This window comes from Triticum aestivum, chromosome 2A (assembly GCF_018294505.1).
Source record: "Triticum aestivum cultivar Chinese Spring chromosome 2A, IWGSC CS RefSeq v2.1, whole genome shotgun sequence".
Lineage (NCBI taxonomy): Eukaryota > Viridiplantae > Streptophyta > Magnoliopsida > Poales > Poaceae > Triticum > Triticum aestivum.
In genome coordinates, this window is record NC_057797.1 from 605,399,035 (window position 1) to 605,419,001 (window position 19,967).

Below are 19,967 nucleotides of genomic sequence, written 5' to 3' on the forward strand. Positions count from 1 at the left end.
CGACCTTACACGTACTCTTACGTGAGACTGGTTCCACCGACTGACATGCACTAGTTGCATAAGGTGGCTAGTGGGTGTCTGTCTCTCCCACTTTAGTCAGATCGGATTCGATGAAAAGGGTCCTTATGAAGGGTAAATAGAAATTGGCATATCACGTTGTGGTTTTCGCGTAGGTAAGAAACGTTCTTGCTAGAAACCTATAGCAGCCACGTAAAAACTTGCAACAACAATTAGAGGACGTCTAACTTGTTTTTGCAGCATATGCCTTGTGATGTGATATGGCCAAAAGGATGTGATGAATGATATATGTGATGTATGAGATTGATCATGTTCTTGTAATAGGAATCACGACTTGCATGTCGATGAGTATGACAACCGGCAGGAGCCATAGGAGTTGTCTTAATTTATTTATGACCTGCATGTCAACATAAACATCATGTAATTACTTTACTTTATTGCTAAAGCGTTAGCCCTAGTAGTAGAAGTAATAGATGACGAGACAACTTCAAGAAGACACGATGATGGAGATCATGATGATGGAGATCATGGTGTCATGCCGGTGACAACGATGATCATGGAGCCCCGAAGATGGAGATCAAGAGGAGCAAAATGATATTGGCCATATCATGTCACTATTTGATTGCATGTGATGTTTATCATGTTTTACATCTTATTTGCTTAGAATGACGGTAGCTTAAATAAGATGATCTCTCGCTAAAATTTCAAGAAAGTGTTCCCCCTAACTGTGCACCATTGCGAAGGTTCGTCGTTTCGAAGCACCACGTGATGATCGGGTGTGATAGATTCTAACGTTCGAATACAACAGGTGTTGACAAGCCTAGCATGTACAGACATGGCCTCGGAACACATGCGAAACACTTAGGTTGACTTGACGAGCCTAGCATGTACAGACATGGCCTCGGAACACGGAAGACCGAAAGGTCGAGCATGAGTCGTATAGAAGATACGATCAACATGAAGATGTTCACCGATGTTGACTAGTCCGTCTCACGTGATGATCGGACACGGCCTAGTTGACTCGGATCATGTTTCACTTAGATGACTAGAGGGATGTCTATCTGAGTGGGAGTTCATTAAATGAACTCAATTATCATGAACATAGTCTGAATTGTCTTCGCAAATATGTTGTAGATAAATAGCTCACGTTGTAGCTCCCTGTTTCAATACATTCCTAGAGAAAGATTATGTTTAAAGATATTGTAAGAAATGATGCGGAATAGGTCCGTAGTCCGAGGAGTGTCCTCACTGCTACATAGAAGGCTTACGTCTTTGATGCACCGCTCGATGTACAAACCCCTACAACGTCGTCTGTGGATGTTGTGAACACCTGACAGACACATCCTGATGACTACTTGATAGTTTAGTGCACCATACTTTACGGCTTAGAATCGGGATTCCAATGACATTTTAAACGCCATAGAACATATGAGATGTTCCAAGAGCTGAAATTGTGATTTCAGGCTCATGCCCGTGTTGAGAGGTGTGAGACCTCTGACAAGTTCTTTTGCCAACAAGATGGAGGAGAATAGCTCAGCTAGTGAGCATGTGCTCAAAATGTCTGGGTGCTACAATCACTTAAATCAAGTGGGAGTTAAACTTCCAGATAAGATAGTGATTGATAGAGTTATCTAGCCACTATCACTAAGCTACTAGATCTTCGTGATGAACTATGACATGCAAGGGATGGAGTTGATCCCGGAGCTGTTCGCGGTGCTTAAGACCGCAAAAGGTAGAAATCAAGAAGGAGCATCAAGTGTTGATGGTTTAACAAGACCACTGGTTTCAAGAAGGGCAAGGGCTAGAAGGGAAACTTCATGGATGGCAAATCAGTTGCCGCTCCAGTGAAGGAACCCAAGGTTGAACCCAAACCCGAGACTAAGTGCTTCTATTGTAAGGGGAACAGTCACTGGTAGCGGAATTACCCCAAATGCATGGTAGATAAGAAGGCTGGCAACTTCAACAAAGTATATACGTGTTATTGATGTGTACCTCACTAGTACTCCTGGTAGCACCTGGGTATTGGATACCGGTTCAGTTGCTATTATTGGTGACTTGAAGCAAAAGCTACGGACTAAACGGAGACTGGCTAAGGGCGAGGTGACGATGTGTGTTGGAAGTGTTTCCAAAGTTGATGAGATCACCATCGCACGCTCCATCTACCTTCGGGATTAGTATTGAACCGAGATAAATGTTATCAGGTGTCTACGTTGAGCATGAATATGATTAGATCATGTTCATTGCAATACGGTCATTCATTTAAGTTAGAGAATAATGGTTATTCTGTTTACATAAATGATACCTTTCATGGTCATGCACCCTATGTGAATGGTTCATTGAATCTCGGTCGTGGTAATACACATGTTCACGCCAAAAGATGTAGAGTTAATAATGATAGTACCACTTTCTCGTGGCACTGCCGCTTAGGTCATATTGGTGTAAGATGCATGAAGAAACTCCATGTCGATGGATGTTTGGAGTCACTTGATTTTGAATTGCTTGACACATGCGAGCCATGCCTCATGGGCAGGATGACCAAGACCCCGCTTTCAGGTACAATGAAATGGGTAAGTGACTTGTTGGAAATCATGCATGCTGATGCGTGTGATCCAATGAGAATTGAAGCGTGCGGTGGATATCGCTATTTTCTCATCTTCACTACGATTTGGGTAGATATAGGTATATCTACTTAATGAAGCACAAGTCTGAAACGTTTGAAAAGTTCAAGCGATTTTAGAGTGAAGTTAAGAATCATCATAACAATAAGATCATGTTCCTACGATCTGATCAAAAGGGGATTTTCTGAGTTAAGAGTTTGGCAATCACTTAAGACATTGTGGAATCGTTTCACAGTTGAAGCCACCTGGAACACCACAAGGTAATGGTGTGTCCGAATGTCGTAATCGAACCCTATGAGATATGGTGCGATCTATGATGTCTCTTACCGATCTACCGTTTTCATTTTGAGGTTATGCGTTAGAGACAGCTGCATCCACTTTAGATAGGACACCATCTAAGTCCGTTGAGACGACATCGTATGAACATTGGTTTGGCAAGAAACCAAAGTTGTCGTTTCTTAATGTTTGGGGCTGCAATGCTTAAGGCTTCAGCCAGAGAAGCTCGAACCCAAAGCGGACAAACACATCTTCATAGGATACCCAAAGGTGATAGTTGGGTATACCTTCTATCTCAGATCCGAGGGCAAATTGTTTGTCGCTGAGAACGGGTCCTTTCTCGAGAAGCAGTTTCTCTCAAAAGAATTGAGTGGGAGGAAGATAGAACTTGATGAGGTTGTCGAACCTTTATTTCAACCAGAGAATGATGCAACACAGAAAGATGTTTTCCGTGGCACCTACGTCTATTGAATAGGAAGTTAATGATAGTGATCATGAAGCTTCGGATCAAGTTGCTATCGAACCTCGTAGGTCGACAAGGATATGTACTACTCCTAAGTGGTACGGTAATCATGTCTTAGATATCATGTTGTTAGACAAAATGAACCTACGAGCTATGGAGAAGCGATGGTGGGCCCGTATTCTGACAAATGGTTAGAAGCCATGAAATCCGAGATAGGATCCATATATCAGAACAATGTATGGACTTTGGTGGACTTGCCCGATGATCGGCAAGCCATTGAGATAAATGGATCTTTAAGAAGAAGACGGACGTGGGCGGTAATGTTACCGTCTATGAAGCTCGACTTGTGGGAAAGAGTCTTTTCACAAGTTCAAGGAGTTGACTACGATGAGAATTTCTCACCCGTAGCGATGCTTAAGTCCGTCGGAATCATGTTAGCATTAGTTGTATTTTTCGATTATGAAATCTTACAGATGGATGTCAAAACAAGTTTTCTTACCAGTTTTCGTAAGAAAAGTTGTATGTGATACAATAAAAGGTTTTGACAATCCTAAGAATGCTAAAAGGTATGCTAGCTCCGGCAATCCTTCTATGGACTAGAGCAGGCATCTCGGAATCGGAATATATGTTTTGATGGAGTGATCAAAGCTTTTAGGTTTATACAATGTTTGCTAGAAACTTGTATTTACAAGAAAGTGAGTGGGAGCACCACAACATTTCTGATAAGTATATGTGGATGACATATTGTTGATCCGAAATGATGTAGAATTTCTGGAAAGCATAAACGGTTGTTTGAAGAGTGATTTTCAAAGGAAGACCTGGATAAAGCTGCTTACATATTGGGCATCAGGATCTATAGAAATAGATCAAGACGCCTGATGATACTTTCAAAGAACGCACACCTTGACATGTTTTTGAAGGATTTCAAAATAGATCAGTCAAAGAAGGGGTTCTTACCTGAGTTGTAAGGTGTGAAGTTGAGTAAGACTCAAAGCTTGACCACGGCAGAAGAAAGAGGAAGGACGAAGGTCGTCCCCTATGCTTTTGTCATAGGCTCTATACGGTATGCCATGCTGAAGTACCGCACCTGATGTGTGCCTTGCCACATGTCTGGCAAGAGGGTACAAAGGTGATCTAGGAGTAGATCACCGGGTAGCGGTCAAAAATTATCCTTAGAGGAATAAGGAAATGTTTCTCGGTTATGGAGGTGATAAAGAGTTCGACGGAAAGAGTTACATCGATGCAAGCTTGACACCTATCCGGATAGCTCTGAGTAGAGATACCGAATACGTATAATGGAGCAACAATTTGGAATAGCTCCAAGTGGAACGTGTTAGCAGCATCTACGATATAAAGTTTTGCGAAATACATAGGGATCTGAATATGGCAAGACCCGTTGACTACAACCTCTCTCACAAGCATAACATGATCAAACCCAGAACTCATTGAGTGTTAATCACATAGTGATGTGAACTAGATTATTGAGTCTAGTAAACTCTTTGGATGTTGGTCACATGGCGATGTGACCTGTGAGTGTTAATCACATGGCGATGTGAACCAGATTATTGACTCTAGTGCAAGTGGGAGACTGTTGGAAATATGCCCTAGAGGCAATAATAAATTGATTATTATTATATTTCCTTGTTCATGATAATCGTTTATTATCCATGCTAGAATTGTATTGATAGGAAACTCAGATACATGTGTGGATACATAGACAACACCATGTCCCTAGTAAGCCTCTAGTTGACTAGCTCGTTGATCAATAGATGGTTACGGTTTCCTGACCATGGACATTGGATGTCGTTGATAACGGGATCAAATCATTAGGAGAATGATGTGATGGACAAGACCCAATCCTAAGCCTAGCACAAAGATCGTGTAGTTCGTTTGCTAAAGCTTTTCTAATGTCAAGTATCATTTCCTTAGACCATGAAATTGTGCAACTCCCGGATACCATAGGAGTGCTTTGGGTGTGCCAAACATCACAACGTAACTGGGTGGCTATAAAGGTACACTACAGGTATCTCCGAAAGTATCTGTTGGGTTGGCACGAATCGAGACTGGGATTTGTCACTCCGTATAACAGAGAGGTATCTCTGGGCCCACTCGGTAGGACATCATCATAATGTGCACAATGTGACCAAGGAGTTGATCACGGGATGATGTGTTATGGAACGAGTAAAGAGACTTGCCGGTGACGAGATTGAACAAGGTATCGGGATACCGACGATCGAATCTCGGGCAAGTATCGTACCGCTAGACAAAGGGAATTGTATACGGGATTGATTGAATCCTTGACATTGTGGTTCATCCGATGAGATCATCGTGGAACATGTGGGAGCCAACATGGGTATCCAGATCCAGCTGTTGGTTATTGACCGGAGAGTTGTCTCGGTCATGTCTGCATGGTTCCCGAACCCGTAGGGTCTACACACTTAAGGTTCGATGACGCTAGGGTTATAGGGAATAGATATACATGGTTACCGAATGTTGTTCGGAGTCCCGGATGAGATCCCGGACGTCACGAGGAGTTCCGGAATGGTCCGGAGGTAAAGATTTATATATGGGAAGTCCTATTTTGGTCGCCGGAAAAGTTTCGGGTTTTATCGGTAATGTACCGGGACTACCTGGAGGGTCCCGGTGGTCCACCAAGTGGGGCCACCAGCCCCGGAGGGCTGCATGGGCCAAGTGTGGGAGGGGACCAGCCCTAGGTGGGCTGGTGCACCCCCACCAGGGCCCAAGGCGAAGAGAGAAGAAAAAAAGGGGAAACCCTAGGCTCAGATGGGCCTAAGGCCCACCTAGTGGTGCGCCCCCCTCTCCCCTTGGCCGCCCCCCTAGATGGGATCTAGGGCTGGCCGCCACCCCTAGGGGTGGAAACCTAGGTGGGGGCGCAGCCCCTCCCCTCCCCCTATGTATACTTGAGGTTTTGGGCTGCCATAGACATGAGAACATCTCCTTCTTGGCGCAGCCCTACCCCTCTCCCTCCTCGTCTCTTGCGATGCTTGGCGAAGCCCTGCTGGAGTACCACGCTCCTCCACCACCACCACGCCGTCGTGCTGCTGCTGGATGGAGTCTTCCCCAACCTCTCCTTCTTCCCTTGCTGGATCAAGGCGTAGGAGACGTCACCGGGCTGTATGTGTGTTGAACACGGAGGTGCCGTCCGTTCGGCATTAGGATCATCAGTGATTTGGATCACGACGAGTACAACTCCATCAACCCCGTTCACTTGAACGCTTCTGCTTAGCGATCTACAAGGGTATGTAGATACACTCTCCTTCCCCTCGTTGCTAGATTACTCCATAGATTGATCTTGGTGATGCGTAGAAAATTTTGAATTTCTGCTACGTTCCCTAACAGACGAAGCTCTCCCTCGACACTCAGCTGGATCAAGAGTTCGTGGGACGTCACCGAGCCGAACGTGTGCAGATCGCGGAGGTGCCGTACTTTCGGTGCTAGGATCAGTCGGATCGTGAAGACGTACGACTACATCAACCGCGTTGTCATAGCGCTTCCGCTTACGGTCTACGAGGGTACGTGGACAACACTCTCCCGCTCGTTGCTATGCATCACATAGATCTTGCGTGATCGTACATTTTTTTTTGAAATTACTGGGTTCCCCAACAACTGGCACCGTGCATCGTGGTGCAGAACCATGCAATGGCGATGTGGACGTTGGAACCACGCCAAGACGATGTGCAAGTTGCAAGCAATTACGGGGGAGCTTTGCGATCATCAAGGACGGATATTATAACCGTCAATGCAAGGAGCGTCCAGGCTATGCGGCGGTGTGACAAGCTGGCGGTACAATGGTGCTTCGAGGTCGACGAGGTTATGAGGAGCAATATCGCCAGCCGTCATCTGCACGGGGGAGGCGCAAGGGAGATTTTCATGGAGAAAACATGAGAGCAACGTTTGCGGAAGGATAGGAGCATTCACGCCATTGGGTTAAGGAGATAAGGGGGCCAAGAGTCGGGGTCGCCATCTAGTCCCAATGAAGCTTTAACCGACCGGATTGGTGTCAGCATGCTCGAGATGATGGGGTCAGTGCTCCATGGATGCTAATGTGAGGTCAGTGCTTTCGGGATTTTCTCAAAGCTATGCAAGTTGCAAATTGTTTTTTCTGCAAACACCCATGTGTGTTTTGCTGCAAAAACCCACACATCATGATGCATATGTTGCAAATTGTTTTTCCTGCGTTGTTTCAAATGTTGGTTTACGTGCTACATAGACAACCTGCATATACAACGTTTGGACTTGATGTGATCAATGAAGATTTATTAACTACATAGAAAATTAATTGGTGTGCCATTTTATGCAAGGTTGTGGCATATGCCACCGGAGAAAATGTTGCGACGACTTGCCTATGTATAAGTAAAATGTTGCACACATGATTTTCTTTGCTGCGATGATCCACACCAAAAACATCATCTTATGTTAGATCTGACCGTGGGGATGACGGCTGATCGGCACACCCTCGATCTGACTGACGCCTAGCATCTCGCAAGGAAAAAGCTACACGTTGCGGGACGTGAATTTTTGGGACATGATGGCACGGGAGGCCGCAATCTCGATCGTCCGTGTTTGCATCTAGATTACTAATTAATATAGTGTTTGCTGCAATACAAACAGCGTTGCTCAATAATGCACTTGAATACACTTTTCTATACGGGGCAGGAGTGGGCCTCGAAGCTTTTTAATTCGTATGCATACTGAATATTTGCCGGGTGCAATGATGACCCACAGACTCATTTATAATGGCCCAAATGGCCAAAAGTCGGCGGCATGTGAGAGATTTATGGTGCTTGCTTGTGCCAGGCACCTCTAGTTTGTAGGTTCCTACTGTTTTGTGTGTGATGTACAATCTGAATCATGTGATAAGCATAACCATTGGGACAAACACAAATTAATTTTTAGTGCTGATGAATATCACCAGAATAACATGAAATGGATTATTGAGTGATAAGTATAACATTACACTGATTGTGCGATAGGTGAGGACGCATCACATACTGGTAGATACATGGGGAAACGTGGATAACAAAAATAATAATATGAAAATTAGCTATTTTGGGCTCTGACTATTTGTTCTAGGTGGACTAGTTTAATCTCTTGTAGTGGATATTTTTCAAAATTAAATCTTGGATTCATAAATTTCAAAATATTCACTGCAATTTAGGAACATTTCTTTTTGAGTTGCAATTTAGGAACATTAATCATGTGCATGCACATGCCTGACCTAACATAGAGATAGACCTAAGCTGATCTAGCATAGTTAAAAATTCACACTAATTCATCTAAAAATTAAAATTAGCTATTTGGGGATCTGATTATTCGTTCTAGGTGGACTAGTTTAGTCTTATGTAGTGGACATATTTTTCAAGATTAAAATCTTTCATTTCTGAAATTTTAAAATGTTTACTGCAATTTAGGAACATGTTTTTAGTTGCAATTTGACATTAATCATGTGTATGCACATGCCTGGCCTGACATGGATATAGACCGAAGCTGATCTAGCATAGTTAAAAGTTCACACTAATTCATCTAAAAAGGAAAAAATAGCTATTTGGGGCTATGATTATATGTTCCAGGAGCACTAGTTTAATCTTATTCAGTGGACATATTTCTAAAAAATATAATCATGGATTTCTAAAATTTTAAAATATTGACTGCAATTTAGAAACTTCTTTTGAGTTGCAATTTAGGAACATTAATCATGTGTAGGCACACACCTGGCCTGACATGGAGATAGACCTAAGCTGATGTAGCATAGCTAAAAGTTCATCTAAAAAACTCACACCAATTAGCGAACTACCCAATACACATTTCCATTACTGTTGTAGAGGGTGGTGCACTAGTAAGACAAGAGATCACTGTGGTGCATTAATCCTAGTAAATGAGGTGGTCAGATGTGTTGCAGTTTTGTCACTTATTCACCCTGGACACTTTTTCCCGAACCCGAACCCCAAACCCGAAAAACCCGAAGCCCGAACCCATATAACCTGAACCCAAAACCTGAACACATTTCTCGGGTGGCCGGTACGAAAACCCAAAATTATTTTGGGAAATTCGGGTATTTTGTCCCTGTACCCAAACATGCCAAAGTCCGAATAGCAAAGACAAAAGTTCTGACCTATGTACTCGGTAGCCCATTTAGCCTGGCCCAGTTTAGGCCTTCCTCCATAGTAAATACACAGCGTCACACCGACACCAACTCCTCCCCGCGTTCCCCACTCACCCTTCCCCGATTCCTACCCTAGCCGCCACACTCCCCCGCGGCCCTGCCGGTTGCCCGGCTGCCCCTGCTCGTCAAAGTCGCCCGTCGGCGCCGCAAGCCCACCAATCCCACCGTCACCACCGGTCTCAATCACCGCTCGGTCGTCCCACCGTCCTCCCTCCCGCTGCCTCGTCGTCCGCCGTCCCGCCAGCCGCCGTCCCTCCATCCCATTCCATCGTCCCGCCGCCCGTAGTCCCTTCCCACCATCCCGGACTCCCGGTCGCTGGCCCATGTCCCCGTCCCTGGTGTTGCATCATCAGCGCGATGACTCAAAGCAACGAAGGATCTTGACAAGTGTCATTTGTCATGCTGAGTTATACTGGTAAAAATTGACATTTTCCATGCTGAAGTATCCTGCTAAAAACTACTCAAATGTACTCTGTATTTGGCAAGCGCATGGCTCTGTAGCAGCTTGAGGCAAGTAACAGTCGTACTGATGCAAAGGCCATTGTTTCTATCTAACTTAGGCGAGTAACAACCGTACTGATGCAAATGCCACTATGGAAAATAATCACATCAGTAAGTACCTTTGTTCACAGTTTGGGAAATTTGGGATTACCCGAACCCAAACCCGAAAATTTGGGTACACGATATTTTGGATTTTAGTTTTTTAGAGATATTTCGACAGTTGTTTTTGAAAACCCGAATTTCGAAAAACCCGAATTACCCGACCCTAAAGTTTGGGTAAACCCGAACGCCCAGGGTGATCACTTATGAAATGGTCTGCTACGGTTTTAATGAAACATTAACACCAACCTCATTTGACTTGTGCTGCATGTTCTTTATGCCCTCTCTGCTGGTTGGTGTATTTCCTGTATGTGGCAGAGTATCTGTGATTAGAGTTCGCATAATAACCTAGCGCTCTACCAGATACATGCAGTGCATAGAGCACGAAAATAAAACAATATATGGAATATCTCCTGGCTTTGGGACTGACATGTAATCAACACGCGTCTTGCTTCAATGCCTGAGGCTGCCTTGTGGTCCATCTCCTGACGAGGTCGGAGGTAATACGCGAGCTATACTAATTGTATACTGTGGATGGGATTCATTATACGAGCTTGATGTATAAGAGCTGCACGAATCATGTGGAACGGTCGGTCTTGATACCGACCTCGCGTGGCTGCAACCGAGAATGGCCCGACAAGAGCGCTAGCTCCTCCAGTCGCGGCCCAGAGAGGCGAGTTAGATCGACGGATCAAATCTCGCCTGACAGCGCAAACATTTCTGTTCCCTTCTCCACCTCCCCGACACACGACCTGCTCCGTCGTCAGATCTCGAGCTCTCCCTCTCCCTCTCCCCCTCCCCAATGGAGCCCGGGCTGAGCATCGAGTCCGGGTCGGCCATCCGGGTGGCGGTGCTGCCGGTGGGCGGGCCGATCCCGCCGCAGTGCCTGCGGGACTACGCGGCTCTGGTGGCGGCGCACGCGCGCGTCGACCTCGCCTCGCTGCGCCCCTACTACTCGGAGCACCAGAAGAGCCCCTTCTCGCACCAGCCCTGGGACACGGGCTGCCTCCGGCTCAAGTTCGTGCTCGGCGGCTGCGTGCCCTCGCCCTGGGAGGACTTCCAGTCCTCGCGCAAGGTGCTCGCCGTCGTCGGCATCTGCCACCTCCCCTCCTCCCCGGACCTCGCCAGGGTCGCCGCTGACTTCCTCGACGCCTCGCGCACCTACCCCTCCGCGCTCGCCAGCCGCTGCTTTGCCTTCTGCCCCACCGACGCGCAGGTACTGCCTGCCCCGATCGCATCTCCTCCCGAGCCTCTGTCCCCGGATGACGTACGCCGTTTGTATCGACACACGCAGCTCAGCAGCCGCCCATCTGGGTGATCCAGTTCATCATTTGGTTGCTAGTCGCTCTACTGGGCGAGTATTCCTATGGCTCTTGCTCTTTGGTTGTTACAATTAAACTGACCCGAGATCTAAGTGATCATGTAATCCACACTTATGAACTACAGTAATATACACCAATTCTAGCTCGAGGGATGGTAATTAGTTCGATTGTCTAGTTTCGTTCCACTAGCATTTCAAGGCCCAAGCCACCCCCAGGGTGGAAATCACCATGCTAAAAAACCCATTCCAAGACACCTGGAACTTACCCAGGTAACCGGGATGGAAGGAATGACATTATTTACTGCTACTTCAGAGGCAGAATATATAGTGTTGATGCGCTGATGGTTAAATTTGAAATGTCGGTCTGTGTAATTAAAACTTTACTGATTGCACCAGTGTTGTGATGACCCTTCTAGTCTTGCCTTTTTTTACCGCTTCTTGCTCTACTTTAACTGATGTTTGCATTGTTGTCTTTTGTAGTTGCTAGAGGAAAGGAAGGATGGCATTATTATGTTCCCTCCTTCCGATCAGAAATCACTGGAACTTCATATGCTTACAATGATCCAAGATCTTGCCGCTTCATTGTTGATGGAGTTTGAGAAATGGGTCTTACGTGCAGAATCCACAGGAACTATTCTAAAGACACCTTTGGACTCACAATCCAGTCTTGGCTCAGAGGAGGTTCATACTTTAGGTGTTCCGAGTATTTTGACCAGTGTATGTTGATGATGTAAATGACTCGCTATTCTATTGCTTATATAAGCCAATATACTTCTATATTTTCTAGGTGATCAAGGCCAAAAAAAGAAGGCTGGGCCGTGCACAAAAGATAATAGGAGATTATTGCTTATTGGCTGGATCACCTGCTGATGCTAATGCACACTACACCACAGCAATAGATCTTGCAAGATTGACAGGGGATGTATTCTGGCATGCTGGGGCACTCGAAGGTAGTGTCTGCGCATTAGTGGTGAGTGTTCATGCCTACGAGTTTTGGAAATTCACATCATTCTTATAGCTGTTTAGGGGCTGATTTGGGGGCATTAATCAGGTTGATAGGATGATGGGCCAAAGTGATCCTGTTTTGGAAGATGAAGTGAAGTATCGTTATTATACCATTATCCAGCTGTACAGAAGAGCAACTTTACAAGATAATGCTCAAAGGTATTGAATTGGCGTGTTATCTTTCTTAATTTGATAATTTCTACTCCCTCCGTCCCATAATGTAAGACGTTTTTTGACACTAGTGCGTTTTTTGACACTACACTAGTGTCAAAAAACGTCTTACATTATGGGACGGAGGGAGTATGTACGAACATCTTGCTTTTAGTTATTACATTCTACATAAAGTGAACCCCTTTTGCTTTTCAAGAATTACATATGAGAAGATTTTAGTACTTTCATTGTATCGTTTTTTATGATCTGCTGATACATTGAAGGAACCATACAAAAAAGTTATTTGTTTATTTCACCAGGGCATTTGCTATTTTGAAAAAAAGTCGGCCATTATTTTTTGTCTGGTTTTGACAAATTCATGATGGCTTCAAAAAGTGTTTCTCTGTTCTATCCTTCCTTCCTATTTTTGCTCGTTTATTAGAGTAGTATTTACTAGTATTCCATCAACACTGGAAACTGGTCCAACAGTTGCATGTTATATTGAGCTCTTTACTTGGTGATTTTACTTAACGCACTAACACTGAGCTGTATGTCTTGTTTAGAGTTTCACCTGTGAGCTTTGAGCTTGAAGCTGCATTGAAGTTGGCAAGATATTTGTGCAGGTGAGCTGTCCCATTTAGCTATGAGTTGCATAGCCAGTTTACTTTTATTGTGACTGATTTGCAGTTAATTCTTATGGAATGAGCAAACCTGATATCTCTAATTCTCTATTATGGAATGATGTATTCTGTGCTTAGGATAAAACTATTGATTAAAATGCTATGTCTTTCTTTATTAGACGTGAAGTTGCCAAGGAGGTGTCAGATTTATTAATGGGTGCTGCAGATGGCGCTAAGGCTCTGATTGATGCCAGTGACCGGTTGATACTATATATTGAAATTGCGCGACTATTTGGCTCTCTTGGGTATAAACGCAAGGCAGCATTTTTTTCAAGACAAGTTGCACAGTTGTACCTTCAGCAAGACAATGCATATGCTGCTATGAGTGCTATGCAGGTTCTAACAATGACTACAAATGCATACCATGTTCAAAGCAGGAAGACTAGCAAACCTGATCATGCTTCACTGAAGGTGAGTTTGTTACTTACTTGTAGTATGCTGAGGATTGATTAATTGTTATTTATTATGTTTACTGCATTGTGTATTTGTAGTAGGTTATTTTCAACTTCTCTAACATACCTTCTTCTTTTATTTCTTGGCTGCTGCTTTGCTCTTAGTTTAAACCCTGCCAACTAAGTTTGCTCTATTCTGATAGGAATATATAGGGATGCAAATTTGGAACTTTCAGGGTACCCTTCAACCCTACTTAGTTCAACTAAATGAACTAAATTTTCAGAATTCACATCATTTTTGAAAATTTAGTTTGTTTGGTTGAACTAAGAAGGGTCGGAGGGTACCCTAAAGGTTCCAAGTTTGCATCTCTAGAAATGTAAAATGGAAATAAACTCTGCTAAGTCAGCTGAGAGTTGATTGCAGCTTCTTTCGTTCTTTATGATGGAAGTACACTTTGCCAAGTCAGCTGAGAGTTGATTGCAGCGTCTTTAACGCTTTCCTTTATTAACTTGTATTCTCTTTTATCATCTTGTTCTTTGGTTGAGGTAGGATTAATGTGGACTGAAAATATAATTTGTAGTTAGCTTATTAGAATAAACACCGTGTTGACTAGGAAAAAATATGCGGATTATAAAACTGATGCTAACAAGTACTATTAAACAGACACACCTTTCCTTGACTATTTAGATATTCTTGTCATAACCACATGTTAAAACAGCTGACCATGTTTACTATCCTAATATTTTGATCAGTTAATTTCTTAGTTTAGATTTATTGGCAATGCCATATACCAAACTGTTGTATTTATGGTTTTCTTGGCAACCCCTTGTTTGTTTAAGGAACTCGGTGCCAGCAACAGCAATGCCGATAAAGCGCACCCTCAGTCTGTTGTATCATTGTTTGAGTCGCAATGGAGTACCCTTCAAATGGTTGTTCTAAGAGAGATATTGATGTCTTCAATCCGCGCTGCGGATCCCCTCACGTCATGGAGCGCCGCGGCTCGTCTTCTTCGATCATTTTACCCACTCATCACCCCAGCTGGTCAGAGTGGGCTGGCAAGCTCTCTTTCAAACTCTGCTGATAGGCTTCCTTGGGGCACACGTTGTGCCGACCCATGTCTTCCTTTTATCAGGCATGTTACTTATCGTTTTTCTGGTATTATCATGTTCGTGTCAAGGTTTACGAGTCGACAAGTCGTTCCAAGGTTGAGACTCATAGACTAAGCATAACTAATCGACACTGGAGTTGCGACTCATAGACTAGTCGACACTGAAGTGTAGTCGGCCCTGGAGTTGAGACTCATAGACTAGTCTTGACTAGTCCTTGGACTCTTAATCCATGGTTCGCGTAAAACAAGAACGAGGCTTGCTGAACTGTGATGTGATGAACTTAATAATCTGCTGCAGAAACATTACCACATAAGTATCAAAAAGTTGGTTAACCAAATGCTAGAATACGCAAAATCTGGTTAGACAATGTGATTATCATAATCCACCACAATGCCAAAAAGAGCCTGGGTGATATAAGTACTACTCCATTTGTTTGTAAATTGATGCAGTTTTTGGACATGGGCATGATCTCCAATATGCAACTTTGGCTGTTACTTTTTTATTAACATACTAGTACTAATAATAAAAATATTATATTATGAAAGTATTGTTCACGACAGCTCTAACGGGACCATTTTTACTTAGTCAACCTAATTACTTTGCTATATGTCGTCAAAGATAGAAAAGTTGGAGTACACTTCCCAAAAATGTCATCTGTTTCAGAAAGAAGCTATATATGCTAGTTGTCAAAGATAGAAAAGTGCGCGTACACTTTCCAAAAATGTCATCTGTTTCAGAAAGAAGCTTCTCACAAAATCTGCTTGTGTATATGTTTTCGATGACTTATTTTCATGTCCTTGTTTTTTCAGGTTACATTCTTTACCATTTCATCCTTCACAAAGAGACATAGTAAAGCGCAACCCACATAAAAAGGAGTGGTGGATTGGTGCCGGTCCTTCTGGACCTTTTATTTATACACCTTTCACCAAGGGGGGCACATCTGGGACTAGCAAACAAGAGATAAATTGGATTGTTGGAGAACCAGTCCAAGTTATGATAGAGTTAGCAAACCCCTGCAGCTTTGACTTAGTTGTTGAGAGCATTTACCTCTCTGTTCATTCAGGAAATTTTGATGCCTTTCCGGTTACTGTTAATCTTCCACCAAATACCTCCAAATTGGTTCTGCTATCTGGAATTCCAACAAAGGTTGGACAAGTATCGATTCCTGGATGCATTGTCCACAGTTTTGGTGTTATTACAGAACACCTATTCAAAGAGGTTGACAGTTTGCTCCTTGGAGCTGCACAAGGGCTTGTTCTTTCTGATCCTTTCAGATGCTGTGGCTCTAGCAAGTTTAAGAGTGTTAACTTCCCCAGCATTTCTATTGTTCCTCCCCTTCCTTTATTAGTTGCCAACGTTGTGGGTGGAGATGGTTCTATTCTTCTATATGAAGGTGAAATTCGTGATGTTTTAATTACGCTGACAAATGCTGGAACTGTGCCAGTTGAAGAAGCAAATATTGCATTATCCGGGAAGAACCAGGATTCTGTTATTTCAATTGCCCATAGTACATGGAAGTCTGCACTTCCGATAAAACCAGGTGGAGAAGTTACATTTAAAGTGACACTAAGAGCCTGGCATCTTAGCTTGGCAGATTTGGAAGCAGATGGTAGCAGATCTCCTGCAAATCCAAGGAGAATAGCAAGAGAAGGAATCAATCCCTTTTTGAATATTCACTATGCTGGTGGGTTGCAGGATTCTAAATCTTCTATATTCTCTGTCATCCTTTAATATGTGTGAAGTCAAAGTTACTCAAATGAACATCTTGCCACTCCAGTGCACTCATACTACTTTATATACCATCAGAACACATAAATCGTCCTCACCAAATGACTAAGGCATGATATAAACAAGTAAATCCATGTAATTGCTAGTTTCCCTCTGTCACTTGTTATGGGCGAACAACCTTGATTTGATGTTTTCTTTGTAGTGCTTGCTTCCTTAAATTAGTAATCATGTTTACCATTGACCTACTACTTTACTACTGTGAACATATACAGATGGCATGTGGAGAAGATTTGTCTTTGTGACCTGTTGTAGATATCCTCATAACTTTTGTTTCATGGTTTCGTTTGAGACTAAATTTCTACTTTCTGTTACTCCAGGTCCTTCAGCGGCCAAAGGTAATGGTGAGGTTTCTCTCCCACCTGGAAGACGCCTTGCTGTTCCATTAAATATCTGTGTTGTACAGGGCATGTGCCTGGTAAGAGCACGCCTGTTATCCATGGAAATACCTGCCCGGTTTAGTGAAGCACACTTGCGACCTGTCAGTGGAAAAGATAATACAAGTGATGAAAGTAATATGTTGCATAATGACATTAGCTTATTGAAGATTGATCCCTATAAAGGAAGTTGGGGCCTCCGCCTTCTGGAACTCGAGCTTTTCAACCCTACGGATGTTGTTTTTGATGTCGATGTTTCTGTACATTTGGATGGGACTAGTGTTCCAGAAGATAACACTGCTGATGTGGCCTGTCACAAAACCAGAATTGACCGTGACTATTCTGCCAGGGTTCTTATACCACTTGAGCACTTCAAATTACCTGTTCTTGATGCTTCCTTCTTTGTAAAGGAAAACGGAAGCGATGAGCAACTTGGGTCCCAAGCTGCCACCATAGCAGAAAAGAATGCCAAGGCAGAGTTGAACGCTTCTATCAGCAACTTGATTTCAAAAATAAAAGTGAGGTGGCATTCTGGGAGAAATAGCTCCGGTGAGCTGAATATCAAAGATGCTATTCAGGCAGCATTACAAGCGTCTATATTGGACATATTGTTGCCTGATCCCTTGACATTTAGCTTTAGACTTGCTAAGGATGCCAAGCCTGCTAATGATTCCAACCATTCTACTGATGAGAATGTTGGTCCGTCTGGCGGTGAGAATGTTCTGAGGTGTAAAGATCCTATATCAGCTCATAAAATGACCCATATGGAAGTTCAAATTCGGAACAACACGAAGGAAATTATTCAGATGAACCTCAGCATTTCATGCAAAGATGTTGCAGGAGAAAATTGCTTCGAAGAAAACAGTGCAACCGTCCTCTGGGCTGGTAATTCACTTATTTGTATAATAGCCCATTTTCTTTCTTTACCATTATCTGTGTTCAGGAATAGTATTGTTTTTACATTATTCAGCATCTGTTCTACACTGACAAGTTCCTTTTTCTGTGTAGGTGTTCTTAACGACATACAGTTGGAGGTTCCACCATTGCAGGAGGTGGTACATCCTTTCTCTGTCTACTTCCTAGTCCCTGGAGACTACTCGCTGCAATCTTCTTCTGTTATAATTGACGCCACGGATGTTCTTCGTGCTCGGGCAAAGGCAGAGTCCCCAGATGAACCTATTCTATGCCGCGGATCCCCATTCCATATCCATGTAGTTGGTACAGAGTAGCAAACACTGTTTTGGTGTAGTTTAGAGGCAGCGATTTCACCATGACATGTGCAGCTGTGAAAATCATGTACAAGAGCATTATTCCCCTGTACACTTGTGATTTATTTGAGCTACTTGGAGGCTTCCTTTGTAATACAATTGTGTTTGTGTACAGTGTAAAAGCATCCGCCGAGATTAATACGGTGAACTTACACATGCCCTTAGCTGCCCTGTAGCCTGTAGGCTCTTTGATTCAACGAATTTTTATTTTGTTTGGGAGGATTATAATTCTCAGAATTTTGCTACATGGGTGTTGTATGATTCGCAGGATTGCAATCTATAAGGACTTTTGTACGGGATTTATTTGCACTCATAGGAAAAGTTTTATCCACCTAAAAATGCTGGATTCTAAAAAAAACAATAATAGGAAAAACACATGATTAGGATGACATGTCACACTGATCCTATAGGAACTGAAAACATGAGAATCTGTAATAGAAGTTGTTTGGTTGCACCACATTTAAAGTGCAGGAACTTTTATTTTTATATAAGATAAGATTAGATGCATGTCATAGTTGTCAGGGAGAGGAAAATTTCCATGTAGTTGGACCTAAAATTTTCCTTTGGGATTGCAAGCAAAGAAGACCATTAGAATAATTCCTATGGTTTATATTCCTACAAACCACAAGCTCTATAGGAAAAATTCCTAAGGAACATAATCCTCTAAAGATCTCTTTGGATAGCAGGAACTTTAAAATACATGAATAGGAAAGCGTAAGATTTAGATGTCACATATCATGAAATCCTATAGTATTAGAGAACACATAAGAGGTTTGTGTGGTTCAAATGAATTTTATAGGAATTTTGCGGGTTGTATTCCCTGGAAGTTTTTCTTGGTGTAGCATGTTTGGTTTGTAGGAACAAAAACCATAAGATTTTTTTGTATGGCCTACTTTGTATGCAATTTCATTGGGAACTTTTTATTGGGTTCGAGCTCATGCAAAATTTCCACTGTTTCAATGCCAACTATGATATACACCTAATCCTTCAGGAAAATTTCCCCTTTTTGTGGTGCAATAAAACATCTACAATAAACCCATGTGTTGTTAGTTCCTTTAGGATTCAACATGACATGACATCCAATTCCCATGTTTTTCCTATTCCAGCGAACCAAAGAGGCCCTAAAATGAGGTTTGGAATCGTGTTAAATTCCTATGGAACGTGGAGCACATAAATGGATTTCATGGAATTTGGTGACCCCAACCCTATGAACCCAAGGGCTTCCACATTTTTTTTTTCAATAAGAGCACTTAACGGCTTCCTTTAGTTCATAGGAATATAAAAACTATAAAAAGTGAGATGACATGTATCTTAGATCCTATGATTACGAACAAGAAAAGAGATTTCATTTGGTTCACACGCTAGGATTTTCTCCATCGAGTCCAAGTTAATTTCTTTTCTCTGAAATATGAAATATGTGAATCAATTTTGTATACAAATATTATTGTATATCAGCAAACGAAAAGGGTTCTAGAAGGGAACTTCCTACAGAAGTCCTATCCTGTAAAATTCCTACGAAATTTCAGTAAATTAAAGGAGGCCTAACCTTTTTTAATAATTTTTCTTCAATTCAAAGAGAACCTAAGATTCCTATGAATTTCCTATTAACTAAACAGATAAGGTGGGGCTTATTTATTCAAAGGATTTCATAAGAACCATTGGCTATGGCTCACATGTAGATTTGTTTTCCGCTTTCTGTTGAAGCCCCTTAGTGAATCTA

General features: G+C 42.8%; 1 protein-coding gene across 2 annotated transcripts; it reads left to right on the forward strand.

The window, feature by feature from the left end:
- The first annotated feature begins 10,864 nt into the window (after nt 1–10,864).
- Nucleotides 10,865–18,492, forward strand: LOC123189682 (trafficking protein particle complex II-specific subunit 120 homolog). Of its 2 annotated transcripts, none has more exons than XM_044602152.1 (10): nt 10,865–11,375; nt 11,961–12,197; nt 12,268–12,450; nt 12,532–12,644; nt 13,199–13,258; nt 13,435–13,726; nt 14,548–14,840; nt 15,627–16,501; nt 16,923–17,864; nt 17,988–18,492. In XM_044602152.1, the coding sequence occupies exons 1-10, from the start codon at nt 10,962–10,964 to the stop codon at nt 18,206–18,208; spliced, it is 3,630 nt and encodes a 1,209-aa protein (XP_044458087.1). In that variant the 5' UTR covers nt 10,865–10,961; the 3' UTR covers nt 18,209–18,492. The 2 variants fall into 2 exon arrangements, with proteins under 2 accessions (XP_044458087.1, XP_044458088.1); XM_044602153.1 differs by having other exon boundaries at nt 10,866–11,375; nt 11,961–12,161.
- The last annotated feature ends 1,475 nt before the right edge of the window (nt 18,493–19,967 follow it).

Bases quoted from the DNA above. Each gene is read 5' to 3' on its own strand.
- LOC123189682 (XM_044602152.1), top strand. From the start codon at position 10,962: ATGGAGCCCGGGCTGAGCATCGAGTCCGGGTCGGCCATCCGGGTGGCG. The intron at 12,645-13,198 runs GTATTGAATTGG...TGTCTTGTTTAG, and splicing joins TTACAAGATAATGCTCAAAG to AGTTTCACCTGTGAGCTTTG. The intron at 16,502-16,922 runs GTGGGTTGCAGG...CTGTTACTCCAG, and splicing joins TTTGAATATTCACTATGCTG to GTCCTTCAGCGGCCAAAGGT.